The following is a 14,569-nucleotide window of genomic DNA, read 5'->3' on the forward strand; positions in this document are numbered from 1 at the left end:
TCAAAGTGAGAAAGCTGGTCTCCATCTTTAAAAGACAGAGAACTGGACTTTCATTGTCTCAAAAATGGACTTGAATTGAGATTTGTGGCTTTTGGAGGTAAACCAGCGTTCATTAAAAGTATAAAATGGGCCAGGCTGAGTATATTAAAATGCTCTTCAGACCACTTTTTCCAAATAACAGCCACCCATTGCAAGTTGTAAAAGCTGCGCATTCTCTGTCGGCACCAAGGTCGGGCTTGTGCACTGTTTTGAAGCCATCATGATAATACTTTGAGTCCCAGCGGGTAGAAACTCATGCCATTACACAAAGGGTGATGATGGACAATCGAGTAGGATCCTTGTACCAGCTGATTGCCAAAGCTGTGGGTAGATGTAACAACGAGCTTTTGTCTATGCAAATGTCACATTTAAATAACATAATTGAAGAATATTGATGGTTTTGACATTTGCATAACTGAATTAAACCTGCTCATTTCTCTATTTTGCAGGTGATCCTGGACAGAAAATGGACATGGAGACGGATTAGATGAAAAATATTGACCCCCCCCCCCCACTCAGTCAATCCTTTTTTTTAGTTCACCAAACTAAAACATATTGTTTTAAAAACTGGCTGAACGATCAGAACACAGACATCAAGTCTTTTTTACAAGGAGCAAAACAAACAAACCAAAACCAATTCTGAATAGAGGAACTGCTGACCGCAGAATAACTGGATCCATGACAGATACTTAGTTCTAGCATGCTGATGCATTTCAGTATTTATCACAACTATCACCAAAAGAAATAGTTGACTTTTTTCCCTCTCAACTGTGGTTTTGTGAATAAAAAAAAAAAAAAAGAAAGAAATTGATTATGCTGTCTTCAGATGCTGTATCTGGCATGTATGAGAAATAACACAGTACACTTGAATAAAGCAGCTCGAACTCAATGCATTGGAGCTCTGAATACAAACCAGTCTCTGGAATGACCTTTCCAGAGTGAAATGTTATTCCTCACATGCACCTAACAGCAGGAAGCCGCCATATACACAGTTCCCCTTCACGTCACTGTAGAGTTATGATCTCCGAGATAAAGGGCAGATCCTTTTCTCTCAGAGAAAAATAATCTGCTGGCTAGAGATTGGGATGCAGACAAAAAGCATGTTTTGGTCACCAAAATAGCAGAGGAGGACGAGAAAAGTCTGGGAGAGAAAAAAAAAAGGAGTATTAGAGAGATGCAAATAGAGAAGACTGGACTGTTTCTCATCTCTCTTTGCCAGATTTGTAGCAGAGCACAACAAACTTGTGCAATTTTTTTTTTGTGGCAGTTGTCCATGGGAACTCATCCAAGGCACACTGGAGCTGACCCTCCTGGGAGGTCCTCTTAGATAGCAAACAATACTTAATGAAGACCAAAGTACGAGCGCACTTCTTCCGTCAAATCTCAGCTGACTACAAAACAACATTTGGAAGGATTATTGCTGAAAGTGGAGACATGACCGGAATCCACGACCTGGAAAGCTGAGCTACTCCTTTCGTTGTCCTCTTTTGTGTATGTGTGTTTTCTTGTATCTCCAAACGTATTCCCTGCCTGCCAGTAAGGAGTAAAACTTCCATCTCCCAACTGGACCGGCGGTTTCATCTTATCAGGAGAGACGATTGAGCCGACTGGAACGAAACAGTCACAGTTACCCCTGCTGAGGACTTTTGTTTACGCTGCAGCAGAAGCATTTAACTGTGGGTAGCGATGGAGATGGAGAAGGGACATATGTCTGTCAGGAGAGGGGTGAGCTGGAGTCCAGGAGGAATGAGAAAACCTCTCCAGGCAACGCAAGACATGCATACTCCTGGGACAGAGTGCAATGCATCATGGGGGAAGACAGGATTCAACAAAGAACAGATGAGCCGGAAAACAAGTAAGTGTTTGTTTATCTGGCATTTTTTGTCCTTATTTGGGAAGCCCAAGCAGCAGCGTGAAAGCATTGTGTTACTCTGTTACTTCCTAATGCAGAAATGTAGTTGTAAATACATTTCCAGTGGTTTGTTTGCAGTGCAGCCTTAATGATACGGTATGGCTTGTAGTATATCATCATATCAGCAAACCTACAGCTGAGTGGACTAGACAGAAAATAGAGAAAACAACTCTGCCTCATCAGCGCAACTTGACACAGTGAAATGCTCAATGAAACATGTGTTTCCATGCTGTAAAAATACATGCTGACCTAACAGCAATGAAAATGCAATCATGCATCACAGCTAAAGGGCAGTCTTCACATAAACATAGCCACCGACAACAATGAGTTAACTTGCGGGAAAAGCTGTCTGGAAACTTCTTTAGACTTTTCACAGCTGTTATCTCTCAAAGAAGGAAAACACAGATGAGTTAACATTCCCTAATAGCACCATGACATTATGTTGTTAAATAGCAATATTAACAAACAACAAAACAATGGTCAACTGGGGGGATAATTACCTCTGGTCTGTGACAAGTTTGTCAGATGCAGTATTCAAAGAGAGTCAAAGGACATTGTGCTGCGGGGAAGGAAAACAGAAAGGTCACAGCCATCAAATAACTGTTATGTAGTCAAGGCCCTGATAAACATCTATAGACTCTGCGCTTCCAGCACTGTTCCCATCACTCATTACTCACTAATTAGTTTCCTCAAATGGAACACAAATCACTAAAAACAACAGAAAAGCACTGATAAAAGTCGAGTACACCTCCGCAGAGACCTTTCATAATGCACAAAAGTAACAATATGAGCAGCAGAGCTTGGTTTCAACCTATGGGCTGGGGTTGTATTTCCCCCATGGGATCCACCAGGAGTTGAGGTCAAATTCAGTCTGGTAAGATCCCAGGACCTCCGTTAATCCTTGTCTTTCCATACCGCTTCACACATCACCCACGGGGGCTGGTGCTGTCATCCCGCTCACCCCACAGCCATCGCCCAGAGAAAGATAACATCCGACAGGGTAATCTGACCTTTGATACACAAATGCAGGGTTGGCCCCCTGACTTAAATCCTCCCGCTGTGGGGGAGTTTCCCCGTCTGCTCTCACCCACGCAGGGGACCGAGGGCAGAAGGATGAGGTAGAGAAAGTTAGAGAAAAAGGGGGGGGGGGGGGGGGTGGACAAAGTGATGTGGCGGCTCTTGCATCATTGCTGAGGGCTGAGTTTTGTCTCTGTTGGAGGACAGGAAATTCCTATCCTGCCCTTGCAGGTTGTAGCTCAGGGCCCAGAGGGTTCAAAGAAGGCAGACATTCGGTTGGAGAGAGTGCGCGGTTAAGACACATGGTGATATCCAGACAGACACGGAGGGCAGAAGAGGTCAGCTGCTGGAGCTCTGGTGTCCCAGTGGTCTAATCCATACACACATAAGCTGGAGTATCTCTGGGTTCACTTTCCACTTCAAAGACTGCAACAAGGGTCAGACACTTCCCCACCATCACAGGACATTAGACAGAGATAAGAAGCTCATGACTTGCCATTGACTGGACACCTCTCCAGAACTGTCAAAACAAAGTGTGGTCTGCGTGCAACTGTGTGCAACATCAATACTCTCAACAGAAGCTCTGAGCTCTTCTCTCAGAGGCACAACTCAGTTTTTATAATTAGTGGAAACCCTGTGGAGGTGGTGGTATAACACAGATTTGAAAAAGTGAAATAGAGCTGGAGGCTGGATGACAGACAGCACAGCCTCCAGCTACAGACCCCCTCCCTCCCTCCTTCCCTCCCTGCCTGCCTGCCTGCCTGCCTGCCTGCCTGTCTGTCTGTCTGTCTGTCTGTCCTTCTGTGTGCTGGAGTGCAGAGAAAAAGAAATCCGATCCTGTGTCTCGCTACAGAAAGGGGGTGTGAAGCTATCAGACGCAGTTAAATTGAAAACTCCTCTGGAAGTACTACAAAACAGCGGAGCTCTGAGTTTTGACATGAAAAAGGTAAGAGATTAGGCTCTAAAGTGAATCCAGCGAGATAAATCAAACTTTCAGTCAACTTTTTAACTTTACTACATTAGCCTCGAATTAAAACTGAGGAGCAATTCATGCTTGCCTGTTTTGTGAAAAAATGCGACTTGTTGGTAGCAGTATGTTTTTGTAACAGCAGACATCAGCTACCGCTCATAAACTTTAGGTTATTTTTTCCCTCACAGCTGAAAAAGTTGTAAACTACTTCTGCCTTGATCTGTAATCTGTAATCTGCATTCTTGCAATCTTAATTTAGAAATAACACAAATTCATTTCTTTAAATCAGATTTATTTCCATTTATTGGTTGCTTATTAACATCTCCATGAAATGGCTAAGTGGCTGCTGTTGTTTAATCAGATTATAATGAAGGTTTTCTACAAATTAAATCAAATGAACCGAAAAACTTGGAGAAAAAAGATAAAAGTCTAAATTTCATAAAGAGCGTCACGTGTATTTTGGTCATGGTATTAATCACTGACGGGATTTGCACCTGCATGTTACTTGATAACCAGTCTGGTTCCCACTAGAGGTAGATGTATACAGTGAGGACCTTTCATTTCAACCCTCATTTCCCTGGTATATTCAGGTAGTATGAATTATATAAATAGTAAATGGCAAATAAAAGCTGTTATTTGAACCTGTGGAGGTATTTCCACTCTTATTGACAACCTTGATAAAAGCCTCTGGGTATACCTGTGTGACAGGGTTGGTTCACGTCTCTGCTGCTGCTGTCTATAAAAGAAAGTGATTTATGCTCATGTCAATAGCACTGAGAGAGGTGTTTGTTTAAAAGGTTGTGTGATAATGCTTTTATCCTTGTTACGCTGCTGTCACAAATATGTAATGTGCTTGATGTATCTCCCTTTTATAATGTCACGTTCTGTCTTTCCTCTGTCAGTGTCAGGTTGATTGATGGTATAGTGGAAAATTACACTGATGCATTTCCCTGCAGACATAACAGTCATCGTCAAAGGGTATCATTTTGTGCTTGTAAATGCAATGCAAATGTTTAAAATCCAAACAGGCCCCATAGTTCCTCTTTATTTATTCAAACAATAGGGTAAAAATTAGATAATAAACATGTGCTTTTGAACTTCAGATCGTTTATGTAAAAGAAACCCTACAAAGAGTTAATTAAATTACTGTGAGGGCAGACACAAAAAAGTCTGTAAAATCAATGACAGATGCATAATATTCCTTTTACTGGGGAACTGATCATGTTAGCTTTATACTCTGCCAGGAAAAAGTGCATGCAGAATGAGTTATACAGGACAGCTTTACAAGTGATTGATTTATGCATAATTATTGTGATTGGCACATGATTACATCAAATAATGTAGCTGTCTGGATCCGTCACCTTATTAAATGAATAAAGAGTCATGACCGTGCCAGCTGTCTGAGAAACCGACTGGAGGGATTTGAAATATCCTCCACTAGTCAGTTACTCAAATTAGATGAATAATCTACACTGGGTTTTTCTCTTTTAAAATGTCTATGACTTCAGGTTTTTATTCTGTTAAAAATAAAAAAGGCAAAGATGCAGCTTTAATTTTCCTCTGCAGTGATGCATTTGCTATATTTAAGATGGGAACACTTGATTGTATAGTATGTTTATAGACAGCAGTCGAAAGATGTCATTTCTGGAAGCTGTAGATTGTAAAAATGGTCTATTAAGGGTTTGAGCTGCAGTATTGCACAAATTAACTACAGAGAGAAACCAAAGGCATGTTGGACGCTCAGGCAGGGAGTTTTCTCAGCGGTGGAGGAATGCTCAGGGAGGGACTACTGCAGATGGCAGAGGAAATAGCTCCACTGCCTGGAATGGAGCTCTTAAGCTTAGAAAACAAACTGTCAGTTTTAACATAGACATATTTTAGCTCTTAATTTAAAAACAGTCAGCAAAACTGGAGTGTAAGTCACTGATCTTTCTTCTTTTTCTTTTTTTTTGGTACTATAGCAGACAATGACCCAGATCTTTTTATTAACTTAAGCCACTAAGCTTTTATGTCTTTCTCATTAAATTGTTTATATGAAATGTTTCTCTGCCTACGTCTGTTGGTTCTTTGTCTACAGCCACGCTCTGCTGAGTCAAGTGTCCTCAACGCTGTATTTTTCTCGCTTGATTGGTTAGAATCAAAAGTACTGCAAAGAACAATAAAAACCATATGGTGCAGAAACCATTATGTGGGTTTTAAAGAGAATATTCAATCCCAGACTTGTTAAAAATTTGTCCTTGCTGGTTCCCTCTATTTGTACATAAAAGCGATGTGGTGAGCTTTAATTAGATGTTGAGGGAGTGGTATTTGTTTGAATAGTAGATGTAAGTCTCCCAAAGTTAGGGTCCCTTTGATCATCAATCAAACATCTCTGGTATGAAAAGAAAAAAAACAAAATCCCTTGTTTCTCCCACTGATCAGGCTGTCCTCTCTCTCTCTCTCTCTCTCTCTCTCCATCTCTCCATCTCTCTCACTCCAGATCTGACCCGGAGTGCCAGCTTATCAGAGAAGGAGCTCAAAGAGGCCCGAGTCAGAAGTCAGATCATCGCTGCTCAGCTCACCATCCCTTCCAACTCCAGCTCCAGAGGCGTGCAGCTCTTCAACCGCCGCAAGCAGAGAGTCAACGCCTTCACACTCGAAAGCTGTGGAGAGGGGTCAGAGGAGGACAGAGCGGAGAATGTGAGAACCGACCCCTCGTCTAAGAAGTTAACATGGGCAGAGAGGAGCAGTGAGGAAAAAGACAGGAATCTCAACTTAAAGAATAGCTCTACCAAGCCACTGTTCTCACCACCACCACCTGTAAGGGTACCTGCAGTAGGTGATATCATGGAGGACCCAGGTAAAGATTTCCACAAAGAGGAGGACATGGAGGACAGTGTTATCCAAGAGAGACATTTCCTCCCTGTCAAGGAAGAGCAGGAGGAAGAGGAAGAGGCAAGAGATAAAATCCATGAGGACAAAGTCAAGGATGAGATTTCCCCTGGAAGTGATAGTACTGATCCAGTCGTGATGGGACATGTTGAGGGGGAAGTAGAGATAAATGGGGGCCACACAGGGCCAGCTCCCCAGGGACTGCTTCTTAATGGCTGCCACAGTGCCTCTGGACCTGAGAGGGCGTCTGTGTCCACATCCAAGCAGACAAGCGCCATCATCAACAGAACTGCCAGGCCGTTTTTCTCACCGCCGACGGTGCAGTCTCCAGACGCAGTCAGTCCTGTCATGGACATCCCCCCTCCTCCTTCTTACACCACTCCTCCTCTCCCTGCTTTCACAGCTCCCCAACCTGTGGTGTTCTCGCCTCCACCTCCGCCTCCATCGTATCCCACACCTCCTCTACCGGCCTTCACAAACCAACCGCCGCAGGTCTACTACTCCAGTCCACCTCCGATGTCTCCTGTGATGTCGCCTTCCTCCCCTCCACCGTCCCAGTTTCCTGCTTCTTCCGGATCTCATTACCCATCCATGCCTCATTACGGCCCTCCCACAGCACCAAAGCCTTCCACCTTTGTTCCTCAGCCCTCCGGAGAGAGGAAGCCAATAACACAGATCAAAACAGGAATACTTGAGGAGGGGGCTGCCGCTGCCAGGAGGGCAAGTAGAAAATCAATGTTCACATTCAAAGAGAAGCCGGTGGTAGCTCCGAACCCTGAGTTGCTCTCTCTGGTGCAAGGGGTGGATGAAAGGAAGAAACACGGACACAGATCTGTGCCTGAGCCAACATCTGAGGAAGAGTTACTGGCTCTGGGTGCAGAGGCCTCCAACTTCCTCGCCGAGGAAGAGAACAGGGCAGAGGAGGCTAAAGCTCCAGAGTGGGCCTCCTGCCTTAAGAGCTCCAGGACCCGACCGAGGTCAGAGCACAGGCCAGAACAGACCCTTTCCAATGTTTCGGGGAGGGGTGCTGAGCTGTTTGCCAAGCGTCAATCCAGGATGGAGAAATATGTTGTTGAGAATCAGAGTGCAGGACAAATGAGGTCTCCTTCTCCCACTATGTCTCTGCCACCATCTTGGGTTTACCCATCCAACATGCCCGGCAGGGTCAAGGCCATTGCTAAAAACTCTGACATGAGCACTCAGCTTTCACAAAACCTAAAGGCCCAACAAGCAGTCAAGCAAAAACCGAGGCAAAAAGCTCCAGCACCACAGCCAGTTCCAGAGCCGACTCCTTTAGAGAATGGATGCTCCAAGATAGAGATGGACCTATCGAGGCACCGGCCCTACCAGCTCAGCTCATCCCTCTTCACCTTTAACCCAGTCAAGGACCCCATGAGTACGCTACCCAGAGGAGCACCACAGGCCAAGAACCTGATCTCCACCCAAACCTTCCCCAGACAGACTTCCTTACCCAACAACACTCCCTCTCACTTCAGTGCCCAGCGAATGTCTCCTCAGGTACCTCTCAGCCCCACAGGAGGAGCAGAATATCTGTCTAATCCAGCGTCTGGGCAGCCAAGGATCAGTTCTCCCATGCCTGCCTTTTCTCCAGAGCGAGTGTCCTCTCCCCGGTCGGGAGTCCAGGCACCAAGGCCCACGTTTTCTGCCAAGAAGGCAGGGATTGCGCCACAGGTGTGGAGACCCTCTCTGTTTCATTTTTAGAGGATTTGTTTACATCAGAGGGATTGGATCTTTTGTAGAAATTACACACATGCTAGTCTTAGAAAGCTTAAAATTTACAATTTACTGCACTTTTTACTTAAACTTGTGCCTTCTTCTTGTGCCTCCTCTTTCTTTGTACTGTCTCCTGCATTGTAGATACATAATAGAGTGGAATATTTTTGTGTGTGAAATGTTAAAATTCTGAAATATATCAAAAAGCAATTGCTCTATACTACAAGATACATATGCTACAATTATTATAAGTCCAGACATTGTTAATTGTCAAGTATTCACACAGTATAATCTATATCTTCCAAAATTACACTGAATTGCACTGAATCTCTATTTGTTTATTTTCCACATGAAGAAACACCCAGAAAGCAAAAAAAAAACTCAGTTAAAATAAAAATGTGCCTTGACGTGATCAGATAAGTTGCCATATCCAAAGCCGCTATGCACATCAGCTCTCAAAAACTTCCATTTTCACTGCATTTTAAAATATAATGAGAAACAACCTCGCACTTTTTCCACTTTGTCTCCAAGTTCTGTGGGCACCAGGGTGATGCTGCTTCACAAAGCACTTTAACAGATGGTCTGGCATCTGCTTTATGATCTATGATTTGAAATTTAATGCTGCTCACTGACATGAGAGTTACAGCAAGAGAGCTCCTTTTATGTCTTTATGTCTTCAGGATAATATACTCTGTTTTTCCAGCATTTTCTACCTAAATACTGTAGACTATGCAGTCGTGCACTCGGATTCCTTGATGTTTCAGATTGGCAGGCTGCATACTAATTTGCATCATGGATCTACATATCAATTGTTTATGTGACTTAAAGCAGTAATTCCAGAAGTATTCAGCCATCAGTCACTGTTGTTTTAGACGACACAGTTCATGCATGTTTCATTTCATAAACCTTGATTTACTGCTCTCTTCTGCTATTACCTTCTCTGTTACGAGTGATTTTTCCTGTGTTAAAGTGAATCTTTCCTTCTCTGATTAAAGCTTTATGCTAACACTCTACTGTGACCTCTTTCTCCTTTTTCTTAATTTCAACTCCACTGACTTCTTTCAACCATTTAATTTCGCTATTAAATGTTTGCTATTTCACTTTCCTGCCTTTCTTGCAATCACTGCAAACACTTGAATATCCTAATAAATGTAATGCCTCCGTTTAGTACACAGATTTGCAAAAGGAGGCAGGTCTCCTTTTGAAACACATATGTGACATTTAAAGTTCAAAGAAAATTATTTCTGCTTGACACTGGAAGGTATTTTACACTTTCATTAGAATCTGGGTAATTTGTGTTTGTGTGAAGACCTACCCTTCAGTCATGTTTCGTCTTCAGGGGCTCAGACATACCGACAAATGATATGACCCTTGACCTGGGCCTTCTGTCTTCCACAGATGCCCTGAACTTTTAAAACATGACCACTGGCATTCATCTTAAAAGACCGTAACTTCTCAGGATACTGATCTCAGCTGTTCAGTCTATAACTCTATACTGTCTTCATATTATTATCCCGAGGAGAGACAGTTAGTTCTTAATTAGTATGTGCATAACATGGAATGCCACCCTTGCTTCACTTGAGTAACTTCATATCCCTGTAAAGGTTAACCACCTTAGAAAAGCCATATGACAGTAACCTGAGAGAGACACTAAAGACTGGGCCTATGCATACTGGTGGCCTGGCTTATTGAAGAAACACACACAGGAGAAGCAAATACACTCAGATGACCTGACTGCCACTCGGGCTCAGACTGTTGTCAGACTATTCTATCAAAACAAATTCACTTAAGAGCTATTATTAAAATTGATCTTAAGGAATAGGTTTGTGGAGTTTCACAGAAAAACGTCTATTTATTGTGAGTTTATTCAGAGCATCAACATTGTCATGAAACTTAGTATTTAAATAATAAGGACATATAATCATAAAGTTGTACAGACATTAATGACTCTTACGGTGCATGTTTGTGTTATAGCTGTGTATGCAAGTTTTCCAGAGTCTAAAAACATTATTTGTCCTTGCCAACAGACACCAAAGGACTCCCCCACTGTTGAAACTTCCAGTGAGACTCCTACAGCTACTAGGACGCCCAGTCTCATCAGACGTTTCAGCAGCCCAGAGGGTCCCTCCACTGGAACCTGGACTCCCAGCCTCCAAACTAATCGTCCCTCCACCACCGCCTCGAGCTCCTACCGCTCAGTCACTTCCCCTGTCTCCTCTCCTAGGGGAACAAGATGCCAATCCCCTATGGCCAATCAAAATATCCAGTTTTCCAATGTTACCTCCACTACAACATCCAGACCCTTCCAGACATCTACATTCACCTCTCCACGCTCGCCTCCTTGGGGTTCGAGATGTCAGTCCCCAATGGTAAGCCAGAATACTTCCACTGTTGTCTCCACTTCCACATCCAGACCCTCCCAAAGCGCCACAGCCACTTCCCCACACTCTCCTCCTTGGGGCTCAAGATGCCAGTCCCCGATGGTGAGCCAGTCTGTCTCCACTTCCACATCCAGACCTTCCCAAACACCTACAGCCACATATCCTGTCTCTCCTCCTTGGGGGTCACGTTCCCAGTCTCCTGCCCTCTCTCAGACCAGTTTATCATTCCCTGCCACTAAACCTCTGTACGCATCCTCTGCCACCTCTCCTATTTCGCCAACCAAAGACAGTCGCTGCATGTCCCCCACTGTTAATAACATAGACTCGAAAGCCAACCATCGCCTCCTGGCGAAGAACATCATTAATGCAGCAAAACGTAAAAACAGCCCCTCCCCTGGTGCACTGAGCGGCCACAGCCTCCCCATCTCACCTCTGGGAAATTCTGGCTACGACTGTCACAAACCACCCATCAGCCCATTCCAGTTGCGGGCACTAGGCGCCCAGTCGCCTACCTTCACCAGCCCCCCACCCACCCCAACACAGAGGATCTGCTCCCCTGCGAGGCTGTACAACACTCGCTCCCTCACCGACTCTGATGCCTCTGTTGAATCTGAAGACTCGGGCCTCCGATCGCCTGGCCTGCACTCCTACAACACCTGTCCCCGCGGGTGGGGCGGTAGCCTTAGGGTGAAGAGAAGCACTGTCTCCACTGACCTGTGAGGGAGAGATTCACTGAATATCAATTAAAACATCATTTCAGTTTTCATAAACTTTTGTGCCATTGGATCAACCGATAAAAGATTTTCTGATGAAGTTTCATCAGACTAATGTTAGGCAAGTTACCTACTTTGATTGCCCGTTCTGGACAATGGTAAATATTTTATCAAGGTAGTATTAATATTTTATATGACTCACATTCATAGTGCGGACTGACAAGAACAAGCTTTTGACATAACGCAGTTGCTGTGGCTTGTACGCTTCTTAAATACCAAAAAGTGCAAAGACTCAAAATAACCAAAGATATTTGAATTCACTCTAAATGAATGTTATGCTTTTTGCATCTTTACAACAAACATACCTTCACAGTCACTATTACAGTTAAATCATGTTAAAGTAAAGGAGTACTGGTATTGGTTTTGAATGTTATTAATGAGTTATCTTTATATTTGCTGGTCTTATGCAAGTGGGAAGAGACTTAAAGATTTAAGGCATAGAAGGGACACACAAAGTGAAAATTGTGTAAATACATATCTTGTTGGACTATACAGTACTTAGGTTGAGGCATTCTCCTTGTTCTGTATTAATAATGGATGAAATTGAACTACACAGTGAATTCATAATGAATATTGCTTTTGACAACACTAGGTTAAATGAGTTTCCATTATTTTTCCATGACAAAAACACAGTGGTAGATAGGACACATGGTATTCACATTTATCATACATGGTCTAAGTATTCACCACAGTTTATTATCCATTTTAATTAATGGAAAATAAATAATATGCATAATTATCACAGTGCAATAATCAATTTAACACAATATATATACAGTATGTTGCTTTATGTACTGCATTTGCTGAAATAAATGTAAGGTTTACAGACAGATTGACAAAGAGTGACAGAAAAGAAAAGGCAGTGTTGAGTGTGAAGAGTTATGTAAGGGTCAGATGGGGCATAGACGCACCTGTTCAATTAAACACTGTTTCCATGTTTCAGGAAAAAAATTCTAAGGTTTTTTAGCTAATTTTTAATTTGATGATGTTATCTGTTAGCAAAATGAATGGCATATTGATTGTAATAATCATTTTGGAGATGTGTCTATCCCTAGCTTTGTTGCTTTTGCACATCACAAGTCATTTTTTCATATCAGTAATGTCTTTAATGAGGAACAGATTAATCTATTTTGTGCCTGTACTTAGTACAAAGTGCCTGTTTCAGTGAGGGTTAGAAGGAAAGTTGTAAGTTACACAAGTGGAGAAGGTACAACAAGATGTTATTGTTAAACTTCCATGGGAAAAGGGTGAGAAGAATGTTGTATGTTGTGAAATATTATATTAGTGTTTGTGAAGAAAGGGTCTGTGGAAAGATATGTATTTTAAATACATATGAAAGTCTAATGTACATTATCTTTAACTTCTGAAGTTTTTATACACGATTTGCACTTCTATTCATTCCATTTCAGCAGCTAAGTTCACATTGTTTAAAACTTGATTTGCTCAAACAGGTGTCATTCACAATAAAACCAGCAGAGAAATATCCTACTGTAAAAATCAGAACATTCCTGCACAATGCCACATGTTGATATGATGGTGGCAAATAGCTTTAAACCTGACTGATGCTGACTTTAGACCACAGCTAGCTCTCTGTTTCAACTGTGGGAAAACTGAAAGCCATTTTACACCATTCCCATCTTGCCCAGTCCTGCACCAGCACACACAACAGATCATCCCTTCATTCCCTGGCATGCAGGCCAAAAGCATCAGCACATTTCTAAATATTCAGTTTGTCTCTGGAGTGACAGGGACACCTGCTACATGGTGACCTGGCTCCTGCAGCAGGATTAAGCCTATCACTGTCGTGGATTGGTTTCAACCTGCTTCACCTCTGGACAGACCAAAAACTGCCAGCATCCAAACACAGAGAGGAATCATTACAGTTTTGAGTTTTTGTTCTTTTGTTCTGTGACTGCATTCCTGCATGCTTTCATTACAGCTCATGTTGTATTTCATAACTGTATGATCTCTGAAAATGAATGCAAAATAAAAAGTGATGACACACCATTTTAAATAATTCATAGTTTGTCAGTTGTTTCATTATTTTAATTTTATTATTTCACTTAATACCTAAAAAATAAATAAATTTAACACCATGAACTCAAAACAGTGATAAAGCTGCAATGAATGTAAGCTTGAGTAGTAATTTCCCCCTATTTTTTTAATATACCAAAATTAAATATCGGGGAGTAAGTCATTGGATGCACAACAATCCATATGCAAGAGGATCCACGCATTTATATTGTCAAATTAGTCTCTTTATTATTTAATTAATTTATCCTTTATTGTACACTTGGAGGATAAAGCTATTGAATTGAGGACCATAGTAATTCTGTGCAGTGCTACCTAAACATGGATTAATGTTTCATCCTTACATAACCCCTTACGGCACTTGAACAGCCCTTCCATTAAAACTGTCTGACAATATAGTTAAAAGTTTTTGATGCAGTTTGATAGACCTAGTTGAAATGAGGTGTTATGAAATGACAATTTTAAGTCATACAAACAAAAAACTAACAAATGCTTACAAGTTGTTTATAGCCCAGAGTAATGACAGGCATAACCACAGCATTGGAAGACTTATTTCTTTGGTTTTAGGTCTAGTGCTGAGCTCTATTGTCATTGAAATATACTACATATTTGTGGTGATAGCTATTAGACTGAAATGCCCCAGACAGCAACTCCTCGGGGTAAAAAAAAGAGACCAGTCGCATTCATCATAGGTTCATAGACTGCCATCTGTAGGGCTCCAGATAGAAGTTCAAATGAACGGATTCTGTGAATGCAACAGTTTCCCAAAAGTTTATATATTCCACCATGGCCTCTGTTTTCTTTTCAATCATATCAATCATATTACCTCAAAATGAGGTAA

At 42.2% G+C, this 14,569-nt stretch overlaps 1 protein-coding gene across 1 annotated transcript; it reads left to right on the plus strand.

The window, feature by feature from the left end:
- Positions 1-1,059: 1,059 nt before the first annotated feature.
- synpo (synaptopodin) lies at positions 1,060-13,714 on the plus strand. Its single transcript, XM_022751893.1, has 3 exons — positions 1,060-1,894; positions 6,418-8,501; positions 10,571-13,714. Exons 1-3 carry the CDS (start codon positions 1,726-1,728, stop codon positions 11,642-11,644), a joined length of 3,327 nt encoding a protein of 1,108 aa, XP_022607614.1. The 5' UTR covers positions 1,060-1,725; the 3' UTR covers positions 11,645-13,714.
- The last annotated feature ends 855 nt before the right edge of the window (positions 13,715-14,569 follow it).

This window comes from Seriola dumerili, unplaced genomic scaffold (genome assembly GCF_002260705.1).
Source record: "Seriola dumerili isolate Sdu_G_001 unplaced genomic scaffold, Sdu_1.0 BDQW01000161.1, whole genome shotgun sequence".
Classification (NCBI taxonomy): Eukaryota; Metazoa; Chordata; class Actinopteri; order Carangiformes; family Carangidae; genus Seriola; species Seriola dumerili.